At 55.9% G+C, this 21,846-nt stretch overlaps 1 protein-coding gene across 6 annotated transcripts in view; it reads left to right on the top strand.

Annotated features, from left to right (window-relative positions):
- Window positions 1-18,957, top strand: part of ARID3A (AT-rich interaction domain 3A) — a 36,133-nt gene extending 17,176 nt beyond the window's left edge. For all 6 annotated transcript variants that reach the window (XM_045831498.1, XM_045831499.1, XM_045831500.1 and 3 more), the window contains exons 4-9: window positions 6,745-6,817; window positions 10,191-10,374; window positions 10,729-10,976; window positions 12,983-13,279; window positions 14,593-14,691; window positions 15,524-18,957. In XM_045831498.1, coding sequence (XP_045687454.1) covers window positions 6,745-6,817; window positions 10,191-10,374; window positions 10,729-10,976; window positions 12,983-13,279; window positions 14,593-14,691; window positions 15,524-15,699 — 1,077 coding nt within the window. In that variant the 3' untranslated portion in view covers window positions 15,700-18,957. The remainder of the gene's footprint in view (window positions 1-6,744; window positions 6,818-10,190; window positions 10,375-10,728; window positions 10,977-12,982; window positions 13,280-14,592; window positions 14,692-15,523) is intronic.
- Window positions 18,958-21,846: the final 2,889 nt, after the last annotated feature.

The raw sequence follows: 21,846 nt of genomic DNA, 5'->3' as shown, positions 1-21,846 counted from the left end.
TCATCTGGCCTGGGCCCCAAGGGTCATCTGGATCTGTCTCAGACACACTGCGTCCTCAGTGTCCAGCATGAGCCTGCCATACGCTTGCTCAGTAATGGCTGCAGAATGGGTTGTCCTAGTCAAAACCCTGCGGGCTGGCAGCTCTCCCTCGGTCTCTCCCTCCTCTGTGCTGTGTCCTGGGAATTTCCAGAACAGGAGAGAAGTCTCAAATTCAAAACCCCCAGGTGTCTGCCTGGGCTGGAGTCCTACTGTGCCTCAGAGCGGCCTCTGTGACGGATTCGTGGTCACATTGCCCGCCCCCACCCCACAGCCGGTAAATGGAGGCCTGAGGTGCAGACCGGGAGGGTTGCAGGCTCCAGGTCCTTTTGCCCCAAATGACCTCCTCCCACAGCCCCACGGAGCCCCATCCCTACTTTATTCATTCGTCTGTTTGTCCAACCATTTGTTCCTGCTCTGGGGTCTCCCTGGGAGGGCACAAGACCTGCTGGCCTCAGGGCTCAGCTGCGCCAGCTCCAGGCCTCACGGTGTTGGGTGAGGAGCAGGCATACTCCTCCCTGCCCAGTGCGAGTGGGAAAGGGCAGATCAAGCTCTTAGCAGGTGGTTGGTGTGGACCTGGTCACTGAGCTCACGGCGAGCCCTCTGCCCACTTCAGTTTCTCTGGTCACAGAGTAGGCACAGGGGGCTGCAGGGCGGGGGGGTGGGGGGGGGCGCTGCCTCGCCCATCCTCTGCCTCCAGCAGCCGTGGGCGTTTCTGTGAATGGGGAAGGCTGAGGCGGGGCTCCCCTGGGGACAATACTGTCAGCCCACCTGGGGCTGGCAACTGCTGTGCGTGCTGAGTCATCTCGGTTGGGCTGAAGGGGAGGGCCTCACCACTGCCCCGTGTGTGAGGAAGGTTTTTATCAGCTGGCCGGCAGGGAGCTGCTGGGGGGGACCTTAGGAGGACAGACCCCAGGTCCAAAGAGTGTGAGTGTGCTCTCTCTCCCCTTTCCTTCATTAGTGAGCACCGGCTGTATACCAGGGTCTTTGTCCCTGGTATACCCAAAGACCCCAATTGTGCCCTTGGGGTTTCTTATCTGGGTGGAGAGAAAGATGAGCTGAAACCATTCCAAAATAAAAGCACAAGCACAGGCCCATGACAGAGGTTGGCCCGTACCTGGAGGTGCTGGCCTGGTTTGGGGGCCAGAGCTGCAGGCCTGAGAGAGACTAAGGTTGGAGGGACCTCCTCCAGGTGCAGGGAGCAGCAAAGGCAAAGACCTCGCTCGGGGCAGGACTGCATGCAGGGAGAAGCGGGGAGGCGCGGGTGACTGGAGTGGGGTGAGCACTGCGGCGACAGACGAGGTGAGACCCGACGGGCAGCCAGCCCGGGGCCTCCGAGGCCAGGTAGAGGTCTGGACTTTCTCCCGGCTTAGGAGCTGGGGAGACCCAGCCTGCTTTTGCTGTAAAGATGTGAAAGCCCCTCAGCCCCTCCGCCCCCGGGAGGCTGCAAGGAGGAAGTGCCGTCCCCGTCTGGGCTGCTCTCGGGTGTTTTAGGGGAACTGGGGGATAAAAACCAGCGTGCCGCCTTCTCCACTTTGTGTCACTGGAGTTTCATTTTTCGTATAGGAGTTAGTACCGTGAACCGGCTCTTGTCTCAGACTAAAAGGTGTTAAAATAGGTGAGCTCCATACGCAGGTTCACAGTTTCATGACGCACAACAGCCAAAGGCAGAAGCAGCCCGCGTCCACCAGCTAATGAGCAGGTGTACGGCCCCCCACACCCAGGAACGTGACTGAGCCAGGGGAAGGAGCGCAGTGCTGACACTCGCTACGGCGAGGACGGGCCTCGGACACACGGTACTTAGTGAGAGGAGCCAGACCCAGAAGGCCACACGGGGTGCGATTCCGCTCATGTGACATGTCCGGGACAGGCCAATCCGCAGACACAGGGAGTGGGTTAGTGGTTGTCAGGGGCTGTGGAGGGGGAGGGGCGAGGGGATGTGCTGGAATTAGACAGAGGAGGTGGCTGCAACACCCAGCGAGTGCACTAAATGGCGCTGAGTTGTTTATCTTAAAATGGAGAACTCTATGTTATGGGAATTTCACCTCCGTAAATATTTTGTTCAAAAATTCAGGGAACAGCAGGTGAGGGTAAGCACTAGAGCCCCTGGCCCAGACCCAGCCCAGCTTGCAGGCTTCCTCACTCCTTCACCGGCCCCCCGCCCTTCACAGAACCTCTGTAAGCCTGCCAAGGCTGTGGCATGGCCCCCTGCTCCCCAGGCTGTGATGCTGCCTGTCCTTCCCCTCCGACCCTCAGTGGCCCAGGAGTGCCCAAGGAGGCCCTGCCGGTGCCGGGTCAGGTCTGTTCCTGCCCCAGCCGAGTGTTTGCAAGCCCACTTCTGGGTGTGGAGGAAGACACACTTCCCTGGGTTCCTGTAAGCTGTATTGGACAGTACAGAATTGTGCCTTTTTTAAAAAACTTCCCATCCTCAGCATCTCTGCCATATCCTTATTGCTATAGAGACACTTGTCCTTCTGCATGTCTTCTCGGTCCCCAAATGCTGGGCACCAGAGGCAGTTTCTTGGTTTTCCACCTTCCAAGGAGAGCAGCCTTACTCCCCGGGTCCCCCTCCCGGCCCAGTGGCCTCCTCTAGAGGTGGGGCCCTGTGGACTTTGGAGCCACCTGGGTGGCGGAAGGGGGCCTGAGCAGACACCGTTTAGGGGGCAAAGGTCCTCCCGGGGGCCCTTTGGGCTGTCTCTTTATAGCCTGGGCCTCTGAGGGCCCACACTGCCCCTGGGCCCCTGTGGCAGGCTGGGGAACTGGTGCCCTTGGAGCCCGGGCAGGGCCTTCTGGCAGCGTGACTTCCTTGAAGGGCCCAGCAGTGCCTGGGGAGAAGACCTCTTGTGTGCTGAGCCCTGGTGCCCCTCCCCCCACCCCTACATGTCACTTTGTGGACTTGCTAGTGGCCTTTCCCCCTCTCTTCCAGGACAGCAGGCTGGGGAGGCATTCCCGCACTAGGGTGAGCTCTCTGGCTCCAAAGGACCCCTCAGCTTCAGGGTGGGGGTGGGGTGGGGATGTCGTGTCAGCCTGGTCAGCCGTATAACCTGCCTGGCTGTGGTGAAAATGCTCCCTGTTTGGCCACAAACAAGAATTTCCTGTTTGCCCACCGTGCCCATCGGGAGGGTGGTTACCTCACTTTTTCTCCTGCTTCTACCCTGCCCCCACCCGAGCCCCCAGACTTCCTGGCTTTATTTTCTTCCTCCTTGCCTCGCTGCCCACTGTCCCCTCCTGGGAGGGGTTGTCCGTCAGTGGGTCCCCAGCACCTCTGCCCCCTCCCCCGCACACGCAGGCTGGGCCTGGAGCGTCAGGACCGGAGGGCCAGCGCTTCTCGAAAAGCGCTGAGAAGGAAATGAGAGCAGATGAAGGGGCAGAGGGTGAGGACGGGCTAGGGGACAAGAAGGAGGGACTGACTCTGCTGAAGTCTGGGGAACCGCATCCGAGGAGGGGGAACAGCCAGCGCCAGGCCCTGAGGTGAGAGAGGGTGCTTGTTTTGCTCAGAAAGCAGCAACAGGCCTTAAGGGGCTGCAGTGAAGGGAGGTGAAGTGAGGTTTTTGGTGGGAGTTCTGGGAGCCATGGGAGACTGTGAGCCAGGGGAGGGTACTACTCAGACTTCCTGGAAAAGCCTCTCTGTTTGCTCAAGTGTGTGTTGGGGTGTTGGGGGGGCATTCCCTGGGAGTGGAACTGCCAGGGCCAAGGCTGGGAGGGGGGCCTGTCTGATGGGTTGGAGAAGCCCCCAGTGGTCAGGGGCGTGGGGCTCGGCAGGGACTCTGGGACCTTGTGGGCTGCAGGGAGGGGTATCTTTGTAAGCAGACAGGAGCTCGAGTGAGACTCATTCTCAGTGCCTGGCACTTGGCCCCTGGGAAATCAGGTCTCCGGAGGGGAGAGGGGCCCTTATCTTAGCCCGCAGCCCCAAGGAGGGGTTTCTACATGTTTGGCCCAGTTTCCAGCCCCGGGTTTGCAGCCCTGGGTATGTCTGTGGCTGATTTCAGTGCCTCCTCGTGTACCTGGAGAGGAGGCGGGTTCCAAACAGCAAAGCCAGGCCGGGCTGAAGGTGGGGTGTGGCCCATCCGCGTGACTCCAGAGCTTTATGAGGATAGACAGCCCAGCCCACTGGCCCACAGGGAGGGTCCGGACACCACCTCAAGGAGTCTTGACACTGTTCCCAGCTCCCCCATTCCTGGGGCCTGGCCGACAGCTTCAGCCAGCTGGCCAGGGCGGGACACACGCCACAGGGGTGCGGAACTTGGGGCCAGAGCCCCATAAAGCTGGAGCAGCCTTTACTGCCTGGCTTTGTTGTCAGCTGCCCATGACACAGCTATTAAAGCTGCCTCTTTCACCACATAGCCCCTTTATGGCCTCATGCTACGCCCCAGCCCCGTGAGGCTCTGCCCACCATTTGGCCTGGGGGCTAACAGCTCCCCCTAGCCCCACTGAGCCAGCCACCTCTGCTGAGGGGCCATGGAGCAGCTGGTGTCCACCCCGAACCCCAGTTTCCCGCCTTGAATATGGGGCTTGTTATGGTTCCAGGTGATAAGGATGATGCTGTTGTGTTTATTGCACAATGTCCTCAAAAGAGGGGAAACTGAGGCAGGAGGAGCACTGAGGTCTAGTGGGGGGTGGGCCTGGAGAAGGGGTCTAGGCAGCGTGGACCCTCCTCTACCTGGGTGAGGATAGCAAAGGAGAACATGCTACCCCTGGATGGGTTTCCAGGCCGTGACAAATGACCGCACGCTCAAAACAGCACTCCAGCCTCTCACACTCTGGAGCCAGAAGTTGGAAATCAAGGTGTCACGGGACCATACTTCCTGGAGGCTCTGAGGAGGGTCCTTCTTGCTTCTTCCAACTTCTGGGGGCTCCCGTGTCCCTGGACTTGCGGCTGCATCACCCTTGTCTCTGCCTCTGTCCCCACGTGGCTTCTCTGTGTCTGTGTCCCTCCTCTTCCAATACGACACTGTCTTTGGATCAGGGCCCGCACCACAGTGTGACCTCATCTAATGACATCTACAAAGGCCCCCCTTCGAGGTTTCAGGTGGCGGTGACTTGGGGGGGGCCATCTGCCAATTTCCCACGTCTGTCTCACCTCACTCTCTGCCTAGCCAGGCCCAGCTGGCAGCTGAGAAATCAGGGTTCACTTACCATCGACTTCAACTGTGTGTGCTCAGCTACCTTTTAGACACTGGCGATAAAATTAACAAAATCCCTGATGTCCAAGGGGCAGACAGACAGGGAAGCAGGCGTGCGTGAACCCACACTTCACAGCCAGGGAGGAGGAGAGTGGGGAGGGGACAGATGAGGCCCCGCGTGAGTGCGCCCATGGAAGGGCCGGCTGCAGGGCTCTGACCCGTCAGGCAGGGAAAACATGGGCCTCCCCGGACGCCATAAATCAGCGCAGGAATGTGGCTGGCCAGCCTGGCCGGGCGGGGCGGAGGAGACAAAGGCCTCGACCACCCAGGTCTGGGCTCCTGTCTCTCCCAGCCCTTGGCCTAGAGGCCCCACTTTGCTCCATTATGCAGGTGGAGAAACTGAGGCCCAGAGAGGAGCAACATGGCTAAGGAGTGGTTGGCCCTGACAATCCCATCTCCCTAGGCCCTGGATGTCCCAGCTATAGGAGCTGGGTGTTGGGACATTCTTGGGCCCCAGTGATTGATTATTCCAGCCCAGCTGGGACCAACTGGTGGTTTCAAGGCCCCCCACAGTCCTGAATCCCTCCGTGTCCAGGCGGCACGATGCTGTATTCCCTGAAGCTTAATTTGAAGCCTGCTGTTTTCTATTTGTGCTACTCCTCCTCAGCTAATGTGAGATTGCACAGCCCCAACTTCACTCTCTAATTATCTCGGCTGGCTTCCCCCGACCCCAGCACCTGAGAGGTAATGGTCAGTGGGGTCAGTGGACCTGCTGCCTCCCAAACCCCAGACAGAGGCCCGCCCTGCCTTTGATGACTGGTGAACCCAAGTAGCCAGTGCCCAGGGCCGAGTCCGGGCCGAGAGGCCCCAGCAGTCCAGGACTTCAGTCTCCCGCCTGCCTGTCTGTGCCCGTGTGTGCACGGCTCACTGGACAGGGTCGGGATGCATCATAATGGCTGCGGCCTGGACGGGTGCTGTGTGTCTGGGGTGCACTGTGCGCCAGAATGATGTGCTGAAACCCAACTCCCGGTCCCCATGAGTGAGACCCTTTTTGGAAACTGGGTCTTTGCAGATGTTTCTAGTGAAGCATTGAGATGAGTTGAGGTGGCCACAAATCCAGTGACAGGTGTCCTACAAGGAGACAGGAACTTAGACACAGAGGAGAGCCACGTGACAACAGGGGCAGAGACTGGGGTGATGCGGCGGCCCCAAGCCCAGGGAGTCCCAGGGCTGTCAGAAGCCAGGGCGGTGGAACGGCCCTCCTCGGAGTCTCAGGAGGGAGCTTGGCCCTGTCACACCTTGATCTCTGACTCCTGGCCCCAGAGCTGTAGGAGGATAAACCTCGTTGTTTTAAGCCACCCGGGGGACACGTCCAAATGCCTCTGTCCTCACCTGAAGGTGAGGGGCAGGCTCATCATCGGCTTAGTGGGGCTTCAGAAGATGCTTGAACTCGGGAGGCACTGGGGCTGAGACCCCCAGTGCCTGTTCCTGCCGGCAGCCCCCTTGGTTGGCTCTCATGATGGGGACATGGCGCCCACGTCCAAGCTCTGGCATCAATTAACTGGTCCCTTCCCTGCCTTCGCAGCTCTATGAACTGGATGGGGACCCCAAGAGGAAGGAGTTCCTGGATGACTTATTCAGCTTCATGCAAAAGCGAGGTGAGGCCTGCCCTCTGGGAAGTGACAGGAAATGGGCATGAGAAAGGGGGATCCCATCAGCCACAGCCTGGGACAGGTGTGTCAGAGTGGCCTTGTGTTCCTTATGGCTGGAGGCCTCCAAGAGGTGGGTGTCGGAAAGGAGGCACGGCCGTGCCGCGTGGGCGTGGGTTTCTGAGAGGGGAGGCGCGGCTGTGCGAGTCAAAGGGGTGAGTCCGTGCAGAGTGGGGGAGGTTGTCTCAGGGCACCACCCAGAACTGGCAGTCCAAGCTTTCCCCTCGCTGCTGAGACCCAGGGCATGATCTGTGGACAGTGGGGTTGGATTCACGGAGACAGGTGGGTGCTGGAGCAGCTGGGCGAATGCTCCCCACGCAGGCTTCCGGCTCTCATGGCCTAGAGTGCCCCCTGGTGCCCAAGCCCCTCCCCGTAGTCCTCCTGTCTGCAAGGTGGGCCACAGGCAGCCTGCTGCTGGCCGTGCCCCAGGTGCACAAAGTGCCGCGCTGTGTTTGTTGAGTGGCAGCAGGACGCGGCAGTGCGCTGTGCCCTCGCTTCTCCCTGGTTTGGAGCCAGGCAGATGCCAACCACAGCCCCACCAGGAAGTGTGTGGGCCTTGAGAACAGTGACATGAGGAGCAGGGGCTGATCTGGGTGAGTGTCGGGGTGGGAAACTGAGGCCCAAACACTGGAGGACGCCAGGGGCTATTGGCATGAGCCAGGCTCAGAGAACAAAGGGCAGCCAGGGGATCCTGAGAGGTCTCCTGCCTGGGCCTCCCCCTTAGCTTAGAGCAGAGATACCAGGGCTGTCCCAGGAATACCCACTGTAGGGTGGGGTTCATTCCTCTGACCCTGGACAGCAGCCCTGGATGGTTACTATCATCCTGCTGTTCAGAGAAGGAAACTGAGGCCCCAAGAGGGCACATGGCCTTTGAGCTACAGAGGCAGGAAGGGGTGGGGCCAGCGGGGGACTGCAGGGTCCACTGGGGCCATTGCAGGGGCCAGGCCCCTGCTGCTTTGTCCTGGGCCTCTGCCTGCCCCTCCCTCACCAGTAGCTTCTGTAAACACAGGCCTAGCCAGGCCCGGTCAGGCCCAGAAGGAAGGAGATGAAAGGGGAGGGGGCTGTAGCCTCTGAGTTAACTCCTCCTGTGCCGGGATAGAAGACTTCAGACCCAGCCCTGGGGTAGGGGCCCCTCTCATGCTATCGTGTTATCCATCCAGCCCCGCCCCAGACAGAGCTGCTGGCCCCATACGGTCAGAGAGATCCCCCTGCCCTGCTCTCTTTATCAGCCTGTCCACACTTGCCTGAGCCCCCCTCCGACCCCCCTGCCGTGGGGCTCAGAGCTTCCAGGCCTGGAGCCCACCCATGTTACCCAGGACAAGCCACCTGGTGTCTGTCCTAGAGGTACTTAGGAAGTGCTGCGAGCCACACCAGGGTGGGGGTGAGGCTGGGGCCCCCAGACGCAGAGTCCAGGCCCTTGCCAAAAAGGGCTGTGAGGGTTGTGTCCAGCCTTGCCTTCTTCACCAAGATGATGCCCCTGAAGGGCCGGAGGCAGCAGACTCCTATGCATTCCTCAGAACCTGGCCCTAAGACCTTCTCTTCCCTGCCACCCTCCTCGGCACTCCCTTCTGTCATGGGGGGCCTTTGGGGCTGAGAATCCGTCAGACCCACTTCACCCCAGACACCGTGTCCTACATCTCACAAGCGTCCTCCCCTTGGCTCCAGACAAAGGGTCACAAAATAAAAGCCTCCAACTGAATTCTCCTGGTGCCTGCACCCCACCCGCCTGCTATTTCCTTGACAACCTCTCCACCCTTTCTTATCGCCCCCACAGCCCTCACTGCCCACCACCAGTGCCTCCCTGTGCTCTCCCAGCCCCCATCCTTCTATAAACATCCGTCCAGGCCCTGTCTGCCACAGAGCCAGAAGGATCTGATTCCGTAATTCTTCCCCCTGCCCGGGCAGGGTCTAAATCCAAGTCTAGGCAGGACTGCGCTGCGGCCACATCTCTGGGCTGTGTGTGCTGACACTGATGTTGCTTTTTCTCTCTTTCTCTTGGGCTGAAAATAGAATCGGGGATGGGGGCAGTCTGAGGTCCATCTTCCCGCCCCCACTCCAGGTGGTTCTCCATTCGTTGGGGGTTTGCAATGTGGGAAGGGCTGGAACGCAGCCAGAGGTCGTGGGAGGTGGCTCTGGAACGTCCAGAGGTGAAGAGCATCGTCCAGGCCCCAGGGCAGGCAAGCTGACCCCTCACTCGGACCTTCCTCCGTCAGGGCACATCCTGCAGTGTCTGTTTGTGCATCTCCAGATGGGGGTAAGCGTGGCCCTCGGGCTCAGATGCAGCCTGCCAGCCTTTGCTGTTTATTGAACGCTTGTCATGTGCCAGGCTGCGCACCGAGGACCCCGTGTGAGCAGAACAGGGCAAGGGGGTCCACAGCAAGAAAACCTGGGATTCACTGCTGGGGAGAGAAGGGCGCCCTCTGCACCCTCCACCAGGAAGGCACCAGGCAGGCCAGGCTGAGACCTGAAGGCTGCGAGGCTGGGACCTCTGTGTGGAGGGCTCGGCGGGCCCACGAGGGCATCAGGCCCATGTGCAGGGGTCAGTCCTCCCCTCGTTGAACTAGCCCACTTCCCTTGCCCCGAGGCTGGCTCTGCACCAGCGGCCCTGTTTTCCTGAGCTGACCGCTGCCCTCCCCTCCCTGACCTAGACCACTGCCCCACTCTCAAGCTGCCAAGTGGGTTAACCAAGCTGTCTCTCCCTCACTACAGCCCCCACCCCCACACACATTGCAGGCCCCCACAACACACACACTACAGCCCCGTTCGCACATTACAGACCTTCCCGCACAGGGAGGAAGCAGGCCTCTGGGAACGCAGGTGGAGTTGTTTTGCCAGCTGTCGTAGTCAGTGGTGGGAGTAGGAATAGCAAAGGCTGCATTTCTCATGCCCGTGCCCCAGGTGGGCCCCCCCCGGCGTCTCCTCGCTGTACCCCCTCCTCCTTTCCGGCGAGTTCGGAAATGAGCCAGGTCCCCGATAAAGAAGCTCAGGCAGAGCTGCTGCCTCAGTGCTGTCTGGGGCAGGAGACGTGGTGTCTCACCTGAGGCAGTCCTGTCCCTGGGAAACACTGGGCACTGTCAGGGACATCTGTGGTTTTCACGACTGGGAGTGCTTCTGACATCGAGTGGGTGGGTGCCAGGAATGCCGTTCAACACCCTACGGTGCCCAGGATGCCCCCACAAAGGGTGACCTGCCCTGATGTCCTCACAGCTGGGGGGACCCTGCTCCAGACCGCTGTGTTAACCGCAGACTTGGCATCTGCTGCATGTGGGGCTCTGGTCCTGGCAACGGCGCCCCCTCACCCGCATTCACCCCTCCCCCACAGGGACGCCCGTGAACCGGATCCCCATCATGGCCAAGCAGGTGCTTGACCTGTTCATGCTGTACGTGCTGGTGACGGAGAAGGGCGGCTTGGTGGAGGTCATCAATAAGAAGCTGTGGCGTGAGATCACCAAGGGCCTCAACCTGCCCACATCCATTACCAGCGCCGCCTTCACCCTGCGGACTCAGTGAGTGCTGTGTGTGCAGAGGGCTTGGGACAGGAAGGACCGCAGACGCACTGGGCTGTGGAAGGGGACCGAGTCCTGAGAGCTCAGGGTGGGCTTTATGGAAGGTTCTGGCTCTGAGGCTACTGGAATTGCGTATTAAAGGGTTAGTGTGAGGTAGTCATGGGGACAAGCATTGAGACAGGGAATGGCATAATAAAAATTCTGGCTCTGAGCCTTGCTGAGTGATTCCCTGGTGGTCATGTGTGACGAAGGCGGGGAGGTGGTGCCACAGTGGGGTTTGTTTTATGCCGTGGGCAGCAGGGAGCCACGGGAAGTGTCCCAGGTGCCACCCTGTCCCTTCACCCCTGCCCGCAGGTACATGAAGTACCTGTACCCGTATGAGTGTGAGAAGCGCGGCCTCAGCAACCCCAACGAGCTCCAGGCAGCCATTGACAGCAACCGGAGGGAGGGCCGGCGCCAGAGCTTTGGGGGCTCCCTCTTCACCTACTCACCGGGAGGTGCCCACAGCATGCTCTCCTCGCCCAAACTGCCTGTGTCCTCCCTGGGCCTGGCCACCAGCACCAACGGCAGCTCCATCACCCCCTCCCCCAAGATCAAGAAAGGTAAGGAGCGGGCTGATCCCGACTCAAGCTGTCTGGCCTTGCAGGGTGGGTACCTTCCCCCCTCACTGAGTAAACAGGTTGAGAAACCCCCAGTTATCCTGGGTGAGGGCTGTGGATCTGAGCAGTGCTGTGCACACGGCAGACGTCACTAATCAATCCCCGTTTTTCTAACCCCCAACCCACAGCAGGTAGACATTCCTAGTCAATCCATTTTTCCTACTCCTGAGCTCATGGCAGGCACCACTAGTTGATAGTTTTTATTCTTCAATTCTATGCCAAGGTAGACATTACAAATCAAGCACAATTTTCCCACCCTGAGCCCATAGCAGACATTATTAATTAATCGCTGTTTTTCCGGTGAATTGATCCCTGTACTAATCCTGCGGCAGGCATTGCTAATCACTTATTGTACCATTGCCCCAGTCTTCTGCCTGTGGCTGACACTCTTCATCACTATATTTTTTCCCATACCTTGCCCATGGCAGACATTACTAGTTGATTCCTCTGTTCTTTTCCCTTTGAGCGTTAGTCTTTGTCAACACTGTCTGAGCAGACACCATTGAGAGTGTAGTATGGGTCTATCAAACTGACCTGGCATCCATCCCTGAAGCAATTGCTAGGTGTCCCTGAGTGGCTTGGTGCCCCTTTCTGAGCCTGATTTCCTTATGAGTGAAGTGGAGACAATTACCCACTATTTGTAGAGTTGTAAGGAGCCTTCAGTGTAAAAAATGCCCAGCATGCAACAGGGCCCAGTTTGCAGTTACCTGATAGGCAGCCCCCATCCTAGTCTCCACTGTGGCAGACATCACCAGGTGATCACAGTTCTCTCCCACTGAGCCTCAAACCCTTCCTGATACAGAACACGGATAGCGCTTGTGGCAGCATGACCTTGAGCAGGCTGGTGTGCCTGTGTGAGTTCCCATTTCTCCTCTGCCATGCTGGCTGTGACTTCCTACTTCCAGGGAGTGGGCCAAGGATCTGAGGTGATCCGCACAAGGCTCTGAAAAGTTAGGTCTTGGTAATATTAGCTCATTCATTCTTCTGTGGGCCTCAGTTTACCCTCCTGGCTTTCGGGAGTTCCAGAGATACCAGTTAATGGTTATTAAGTATCCACATGGGCCAGGTCTCATGCTGGAGCTGAGGAAGATGGTGGCATGTCAGATGAAGAGGTCTGATCTGGGAGATCAGATCATGATTCCAGTCATGAGAGAGCCTGGAACCAGCAGGCAGCAGGCAGCAGTGATGGGAAAGCTGGCTGAGACGTTTGTGTGAGACCAGAAGAGGGAGGCAAGGAGAGAGCACCGCAGAAACTCCAGGGCAGAGGGCCCAGCAACAGCAAAGGCTGGAATGACGGCCCAGCAAGTAGGGGCAGCGCCCAGTGAGCAGGGATTGACGTGGGAGAAGGAATCGGGAAGAAGAGACAGTGGGTCCCAATGGAACCAGTGAGTGGGAATGACAGGGACATTTGTTTCAATCACAGAAGAGGGGAATGGTTAGGGACTGGTTCTGGAGTTGGGCTGCCTGGGTTAGAATCCCAGCTCAGCCTCTCTCCACTGTGTGGCCTTGGGAAAGTTATACATCCTCTCCGAGCCTCAGTTTCCTCATCTGGAGATAAGAGTAGACTTGGGATTGTTGAAATGGCCCTTCAAGATGGTTCACATTAAGTGCTCTAGACAAGACATGTTCTGAGTCCTTGTTATGACTAGTATTATATGTAATAGATGCTGTTATAGTGTCTATATAGTACTGATACTGAATACTACTGTAATACTAGTGTATAACTAGTATTGTTACCACCGGTATTACCATTATAATAGCATCTACTTTAGAAAGGGTTTTATATTTTAGAGTACTTGTGCCTATTCAGAAACCTAGCTACATCCCTGGAGAGGGAGTGAGCACCCTGTCAGTAGTGGTATTCAAGAGGGTGCACATTCCTGCATGGGTGAAAGGCTGGGCCAGGCCACCTCATTTCTGGCCACCAACTCCTCTTCTCTCCTGTCTAGAGGAGGATTCGGCCATCCCCATCACGGTCCCCGGCCGCCTGCCAGTCTCCCTGGCAGGCCACCCCGTGGTGGCAGCCCAGGCAGTAGCAGTGCAAGCAGCAGCAGCCCAGGCAGCTGTGGCGGCACAGGCAGCTGCCCTGGAGCAACTTCGGGAGAAACTGGAGTCTGGGGAGCCTCCAGAAAAGAAGATGGCCCTGGTGGCGGATGAGCAGCAACGGCTCATGCAGCGAGCGCTACAGCAGAACTTCCTGGCCATGACAGCCCAACTGCCCATGAGCATTCGTATCAACAGCCAAGGTATCAGCCCGGCCCCCAGACTCTCCATGCTTCCTGGCATGTGTAACAAAATAAGGGTCTTGGAGCCAGCATATGTAAAGAGTACCTAGAAATCAACAAAAAGGCAAGCAAATCAATAGAAAAAATGGGCAGTTGTGACTAGTAAATTCCCATGAGAAGCAGTTCAACTCCATTGACCTGGAGATCTGCACATTAACATGGAGACGCCATTTTTCACCCATCAGAGTTTGGCAATATCCAGTGTTAGGATATGGAGAAACAGGCCCTGCTGGTGGGAGTATAAATAGGTGGCAATTTGGCAATCTCTTTTAAAAATGAAAATGTGACCCAGTGACCTACTTGGTATCTACAGCAGACCTAGTGCAGGTGCCCAAGGTAACACAGGTGTCTCCCACTATCCAAAAACAGGGAATTCCTGTGAAGCCTCTTGAAGTGGTATAATGCGAATTTTCAAAAAGCGGGGGATACCTGTATGGACAGGATTGTTCACTGCAGTCATCTGCATGATGTCGTAACAGTGAGGCCTTGAAGCTATGTGTGTGTCCATCAGTGAGGAACGAATGAGTCACATCTGGAAGACCTTGTGGCTGTTAGAAGGAACAATATGATTTGGGTGTGCAGTATTGCTTAAGACTTACAATCATAGCCCTGGCTGGGTAGCCCACTTAGTTGGAGTGTCGTCCCATACACCAAAGGGTTTTGGGTTTGATTCCTGGTCAGGGCACATATCTAGGTTGAGGGGTGGAATCCCCACTGGGGTACATATGGGAAACAACCGATCAATGTTTCTCCTTCACATTGATGTTTCTTTCTCTCTCCCTCCTTCCCTCTTTCTCTAAAATCAGTAAACATATTCTCGGGGGAGGATTTTTCTTAAAGATAATATTTATTATTTTTCTAGAGATAGGGGAAGGGAGGGAGAAAGAGAAGGAGAGAAACATCAATGTATGGTTGCCTCTTGGGCACCTCCTACTGAGGACCTGGCCCACAACCAGGCTGTGCCCTGATTGGGAATCGAACCAGCAACCCTTTGCTTCTCAGTCCAGTGCTCAGTCCACTGAGCCACACCAGCCAGGGCAAGGGAGGATCTTTTTTTTAATTAATTAATTTTTTAAAAGACAGCCATGATAAAAGCAAATGTCAGACAAATATGTTCTTATTTGACATGTACTGTGTGTGTCCTGGGTTTGCTGGAGGCAAATACAGTCTGCAGATTTGTGGAGTTTCAAGTCTGGTGGGCGTGACAGACGTGAAACAGATCATCACACAGATGGGTTTGTGCTTCCAAATGGTGGCCTTTCTTCTTCCCACAGCCTCTGAGGGCCGCCAGGATTCCGCTGCAAACTTGACCAGCACCAATGGCAGCAATAGCATAAGCATGTCAGTGGAGATTAACGGGATTATGTACACAGGTAACACCTTGACCGCTTCATTTGCCAGGTTAACTTGGGAGTCCCGGGTGGCCCCCAGGTTTGGCCTGTGTGAGCCCAGCCATCAGAGGGAGCGAAGTCCTTTCTTCCCTGGGAGACCTGAGTGTATAATCGATGCAGTGTACTTAAAGCAGTGCTCAGCACATAGTAGGCACTTGGCATGGTGCTTTATGTAGAAAGTACTTGGCACAGTGCTCAGCGCATAGTCAGTGCTCAAAAATAGAGCTGACCCTTGAGCAACAAGGGTTTGGACTGTGTGGGCCAACTTACATGTGCATTTTTTTCAATAAATACCGCAAATATATTTCCCTGATGATTTTCTTAATAACATTTTCTTTTCTGTGGCTCACTTTACTGTAAGAATTCAGTATATAATACATATAACATATAAAATATGTGTTCATCCACTATTTATGTTATCGGTAAGGCTTCCAGTCAACAATACGCTATTAGTGGTTAAGTTTTGGGGAGTCAAAAGTTATATTTGGATTTTCAACTGTGTCAGGATCACTACCTCTAACACTTGTGTTGTTCAAAGGTGAACTGTACAAGTGATGTTTCAAAGTTCCTTGTAAAAAAATGTACTCGCACCATTTGCTCATTAGAACACCAGGTGGCGCTGGGGACAAAGAACAGCTGGGTTGTTGGGCAAAGATTCCTTTGGGAAGCAGAAACTGAGATGAGGTAGTAGGTGTTCCTAGCGGGTCCATGGGAGAACTTTGCAGGGAATCAGTGCTCATGGAGCCCCTTGTACCTGTCATATAATTTTTTAAAGACTCTCCATAACATGTCTCTCCTCCTGTCCTTGCATTAGGAGTGCTGTTTGCTCAGCCACCAGCCCCCACACCACCCTCAGCTCCCAGCAAAAGCGGTGGTGGCAGCAGCCGGGGAGGAAACAGTGGGACCAGCAGCAGCGTGGGCAGCCAGGCCGGGCCAGCGGGGTTACCCACACCCCCCACGTCTTCTACCTCAAATAATTCATTGCCTTAACCGCACCACTCCCCACCCGCCGCCCCCACCCTGGGAGCCGGTCACACTGGGCAGGGGCCGAAAGGTGGGCCAAGCAGGGCCGGGGTGGTGGGAGATACGGGTGGGGAGGGGAGATATCCACAAAGGAGCCACAGCTAACGCCAAAAATAGAAGAAAAAATATATATATATACATATATATAAAGAAAATTTAATAAAACAGGGGAAAACCAAGGAACACTTGAATTACTCAGGTTTCAGACATTCAGAGAAATGAATTGTGAGACTAGGGAAGGAAACGAGCAAAGGAAGTTCCCAGGGCTCGCCTGCAGCCGTGGTGGACCGACTAGGACTGGTCGCTGGTTTGGACCAGGTCCTGTTTACCTCATACATCCCTGCACTGTGTGTTTTCATTTTTGTCCGGTTGTTTTCCTTTTTTTTTTCCTGTTCATCACACACCCACTGTCCATACCCAGCTCCTTGTTTTCAGTGAAACCCCTGAGCCAAGATCAGTTGAATTTTTTTCTTGTTGCTTTTGGGAACTTTTTATTTTTTTTTTAAAGAAATAGTGATATTCAAGCTTTATAGGGTTTTTAAGAGGTTTGGGGGGTTTTGTTTTGTAAATATTATATTTTATTCTTAGGGAAGGAATCAAACCTTAGGAAAAGGATATATATCTCTATATATTTGTGTTCATTCAGGGAAACTGGACTTAAAAGAAGCAAAAAAAAAAAGTAATATCCTTTTAATTTTTTCCATGACTGATTTGGGTTCATGTGTGCATTTCCTGTGGTGCAGTAGGCAGCCGGTGAGCGCGGGACACTGCGCCCTGGGCTCTAGCCAGAAAAGGCGGTGAGCTCAGGTGCTGAGTGCCAGGCTGGGGCTGGGGGCGCCATGGGAGGACGTGAGTGCTGAATGGCAAAGCAGGACTCTAGATGCTGTCTCTCGCTTGCCACACTGTGCTCCCAGTCAGGGACCTGGAAGTCAACCAGAGAGGACACAGTGCTGGAAGAAGGGCCAGGGCCTTGGGTGGGGGGTGTCTGTCATAGCTCCCAGGCTCCTGTCTCAGGGATGAATGTGGCCTGGGGACTCCCTCTTGCCTGGAAGGGCTGCTTCTGGAGACCTATCTGTATTGATGTTCGGAGACGGGGGTGAGCCAGGCTAAGCTCAGGGTGAGGATTCTGGGGCCTTGTCATCCTGCACACCCCACTCCTTCTCATCTCCTTCACTTAGTCCCTCAGTTCTCTCTCGCCCCCGTGCAAGGCTACATTCCCAATGTAATTAAAGGAACTAAATAGAGGCCCACGAGGAGGCTGCACTCACTCCACGACCCCTTCCCCCAGGTGAGAAAGTGGGCATCGGAGACAGTTGGGCTGAGGAGTTTATTTCAGTGGCTGATCTTCGCTACAAGGTAGCACCTTCTGTCCAAAGGCCCAGGTGGGGTGTGGGGGCTTCCTTTGCCATCCTAACCCTTGCTGGCTCTCTGGGAACCAGGCAGTGCTGGTTGGGACTGTGCCTCCTACACCTTAGCGCCCTTTCCTTCCATGCATTGAGTTTGTCTGCTCTATTGGGCCCAGGGAGCCTGGCTTAATGAGGCCAAAAAGGGAAGTGCCCCACCTGGCAGCCTCCCAGATCCCCGGATCCCAGACTCAGTGATCCCGGACCCGGCGCCATCTTGTTGCCTTGGAGACCTTGCAGAGGGGAGCATCCAGGTCCCACCCCTGCCCCATGTCTGGGTTTGCTTGGGTGCGGTGCTGTGGTATCTTTGGGGAGAACCCCTTTCTTTGGTGTATCTCAGGGTTGTTGACACCGCCCACCTTCCAAAATGGGGCAGCTGCAGGCATCTGGGGTTTCCTCTCTGTTTTTAACTTCTGGAAGGTTCTCCTCCCCAACTCTCACTGCAGCAGCACAACCACTGTGGGAGGAGGATCTTCTTGTCTCCAGAGCAGTGGACCGGATGCTCCTTTTCCCTTCTTCCATGACCAGGCCCCCCGGAGCCACAGCCTCCTGGTGGGTGCGGCCCACATGGGGGTGTCTGCTGCCTGGTTATTTCTACCTCAGGTCCGACTCTTGATGCCAAAGCCCCTCCTCAGCCTGACCCCTTTTTCTGGCTCAGAGTTTCAACAAGTCCCAATACCTATCCCCTCTACCCGTGTCACGGGCACCTCCACCTGAGAGCCCACCTGGGTGCTCTCTCTGGTCCTGTGTGTGTGTCTCACATGTCTGTGTGTGTTGGGGGACCTGGGTGTCGTGTCCTGTGGGCGATATGGCCTGCGGATCTAACTCAGGGCATGTCTGCTGTTCAGGGTGATTGCAGGGGTGAGGGGAGACGGCGCTGTGGGCAGGGGGAAGGGATGGAAAGGCACGGGGGAGCTCCAGGCTGGGACGGGGTTGCAGCCTCTGCCTCGAGTGAGTCCCCATGTACCCTCTGCCACGCCCATCTCAGGACAACCCCTGTCAGCGGGGGTTCTAGGGTGCAGCTCAGCACCCCCTCATGCAAACTGGGGTGGGGAAGGGGCAGCCATCTCTGTCAGCGGCTTGCTTGTACACTGTTCATTCTGGAATGGGTGGGGCTTAGCTGCCTGGTGCACGCAGGGACCCCCCAAGCTCAGGCTCAAGCTCAAGAGGGGCTCAGGGGCTTCCCCTGCTCTAGAGATGTTTGTGACAGCTGCTTCTAGAATCTTCCTTGTGACCCCTAAACTGGCCGCAGCGCTGCCCACTGTCGCGCAAGGGGCAGAGCAGAGGCGTTGGGGCGGCTGAGCTACTTTTTAATAGTTGTGCATTTGTACAGTCACTGTTTTTGCTTTTGTCATTTTTGCCCGCTTCTATCATTTTTTTCTTCCCCTTAATTTTACTTCTGCATTTTTTTCTTGGCAAACACGAATGAATTCAGCCTTTCATTCCTGACATGTGAAATTTCAGTTTCTCTGGGGTTTGTCCGATGGCACGGGGACCGTGCCGGAACTCAGGTTAAAGGAAAAAAACTTTAAAAAGGTATAAACTACTCTACCTCTGGCCGGGCCTTGCCTGTCACCCTGGCCGGTGGGGCAGCCGGTAAGGATTTCAGTTTTGCAGAACATTCAGGTATTAAGGGGGGGCAAAAGACCAAAAAAAGGGAGGGAGGTGTGATTTTGAAATTTAAAAGAACACTGAAAGTTTACATTTTATAACATTATTATGCAGATTGTATTTAAATTTCAGAAATATTTAAGACAATTGTAATCCTGTAAAGCTGATGATATTAAAACAAGACAAAACACTTCTGACTTTTAACAGAAAAGGTCTCAGTGTTGCTTTCCTGGGCGTCGCCCCACCCTGTCTGGGTCCAGGTGGCAGAGGGCACAGGGGCTAATTCATGGGTCCTCTAGTAGGGACTGTGTGACCCCAGGGGATACTGGCGATGTCTGGGAACATCTGTGGTTGTCACAACTGGGGGTGCTCCTTTCACCAAGTGGGTGAGACCAAGGATGCTGCTCAGCACCCCACAGTGCCTGGGATGGCCGCACCCGAGAGTGACCCGGCCTCGGTGTCTGCGGTTTCGGAGGGAGACCCTGGCTGAGCCAGCTCTGAGAGGTAGCTCCCTCCCGCTCAGTGTCACCCTCTTGGTGCCCCAGCCCCCTAGCCTAGACCTCCTGCTCTCCTGGGTTCTGATGCCCGTGTCACTCCTGAGTTGTCTGACTCAAGCCCCCAGGGCGAGTCATCCGCCCCACCCCCTCCTTGCTGGCATCATTTTGGTTCCCTAAGGAGACCGCCCTGGCCATGCCTCTGTTCACCCTGCCCCCCCCCCCCAGCTTTCCCCTGTGGTTTGGTTCACATTTTAACACTTTGTCTTTCAGTGCAATGTAGCCCCAAAGAAACCAGACGGAGGGGTGATTGGTCCCTTGGGCTACAGTTGCAACCCCCAGGCTCAGCCCAGATAAAGGGAAACCCTGGTTTTCATCCTTGAAACCCAAACCTGACAGGCAGCAAGCACACAGCATGTAAGGTGTTGCCTGGAAGAGAGAGATTTCCTGGGGTGACCCTCATATCACCACACCCAGGGCATGTGACAGGCTCCGGGTTGGTATGGCTGGATAGTGGACAGGCCCCGCCTCCTGCCACCCGGCTCCCCTGCCACTAGCTCCTGCCTGTGGCTGGCCTGGGCCTGTCCCTTCTGTCTGGGTCAGCCCCGAAGGCTGGGTAGGAATCAGGAAAAACAGCCCGCTCCTGTGGCAGCCAGTTGGTTCCCAGAAGCCTCCCCTGGCCCATTTCATCCAGCCTTTTATTTCATCCATCCATACCAGAGATGGGGCGCCTACATCTCCATGAGCCTGGAGAACCTGGAGTGGACAGGTCAACCCACCTGCCTCTCTGAGCCCCCTGCCCCCCAGGGGCATAAAGGAAAAGTTTTGGAGTGTTTTAAGGCCCTTGTTTTGCCAACTGTATAGGCCAGTCTAGTATCTTTATGCATCTGCTAAAGACACCTGGAGGAGGACTGGGTCCCTGAGGTCACACAGCCCCTGGAGGCACACGGAGGGGTCAGACCCGAGAGGTCAGACCGCAGCACCTCTCCCCACCTCCTCAAGCCAGGGCACCTCCTGGCTCCTGTTCTGCTTGTTAGGAGGCAGGGAAACTCCCAGGAGGTGAAACTCAAAACTATGCCTGATTAGCGGAGCTAATCAGGAGAGGCAGACCAAAGGGGGGGCAGCGGGCAGGGTTGAAAGGATGCCTGAGAAAGATGGTTGCCCTGGAGTCAAGGAGTCCTCTGTTATCCTTGTACCATTAGTGCACACCACGGGGGCTGCCGGGTTTGTTCAAGCACCCCCACTCCCTGGGCCGGGCAGGGAGTGAGGTGGCTGGGCTCCCAGAAAGGAGGGGTCTGGTTTGGTTCACCAGTGTACCAGTGCCTGCAAACAGGAGGTGCTCAGCGAACGTGGAGGAATAAAGAGTGCAAGAATCCCGGGTTTAGACCCATAACCTCAGTTTCCGCAAGCCTCGTGGCTACTCTCGCCCCACCACCACCAGGGCCTTTCAGCCTTGGGTTTGGGAGGCAGAGCCTGTCTGGCACCAAGGAGGTCTGGTGACTGGGTGGTCTGGAGGCCCCCAAAGTGTGGCTTTTGTCCTGCTCTTCTGACACAACTGGTCTGTCCTCATTCCGGGAACTGGGCTGGGGGTGGGGTGACCTCTGACCTGACAGCAGCCTGGCCTACTGGGTCCCCAGGGAAGGGAGGAGGGGAGGAAAGGAGGGAGAGGCCTGTGAGGGGCCTGATTGCAATCCAGCAGCCCTGCCCTGAGGCCCTGCCTGGGCCTGTTCCTGCCTGAACATCCATCATCAGAGCCCCTTACCCCTCTTGGTACAATTGGTCCCCTGCAAACCACACCTGCTGGGCCCACCCCTGTATCCGGAGTTCAGAAACTTCCAGGCTAGTCTTCCCAAGATGAGGACGCAGATCCCATAGCTCTGAGAAACCCGCACTTTGTACATGGGGGAACAGGCCCAGAGCTGTGTGATGACTTGCCCCAGGGCTCAGAAGTGCCCGTTTCAAGCCCTGACTTGGAATTTAGAATGGTCACCTAGGCCCACCCCCAGATTCTGCAGTGGGCCGGACTTCAGCTATCAAAGAAAGATTTGTTTTGGGAAAAGCCTAAACGATTTCTTGGTCCGCTAGCTCAAGAGCGTTGTCCCAATACACCAAGGTCGCCTGGTCAATCCCTGGTCAGGGCACATTCAAGAAGCCACCAACAAATAAGTGAAACAACAAATCAACATTTTGCTCTCTCTCCCCATCTCTTTAAAAAATTTTTTTGTTTGTTTTGGTGTTTGAAAAGTGTAAATTAGCATTCAAGATATCTCGGTTCAATTATTCACAGTACAAGCATTTGAGGAACCTGGGGGCATCATCTGGTTCCGGTGGCGGAAATCAGAAACACCTGGTTCTAGTTGCAATGTGTCTTTGGACTAAGTGGTTCCTGCCTCAGTTTCCCCATTTAGCAGGTGCTACGGGTTGGGACCTGCAACTTATGAAAGTCCTCCCTCCCCCAGGATAAAATTAAATCCAGGCTCCCCACTGCCCAGAAGTCCCTGAATAGCCCAGTGCCCCCTCTAGGGTCTAGCCTTAGGGCCTTGGCACTACTTCAGCCCCTCTTTCTCTTCAAGTTGTTAGTACCCTGCTCAAAGGATACCTCTTCC

Source organism: Phyllostomus hastatus, unplaced genomic scaffold, assembly GCF_019186645.2.
Source record: "Phyllostomus hastatus isolate PE091 unplaced genomic scaffold, TTU_PhHast_1.1 phas_contig_159, whole genome shotgun sequence".
Lineage (NCBI taxonomy): Eukaryota > Metazoa > Chordata > Mammalia > Chiroptera > Phyllostomidae > Phyllostomus > Phyllostomus hastatus.
Note: the sequence above shows the minus strand (reverse complement) of the source record. Positions and strands in the feature narration are given on the sequence as shown.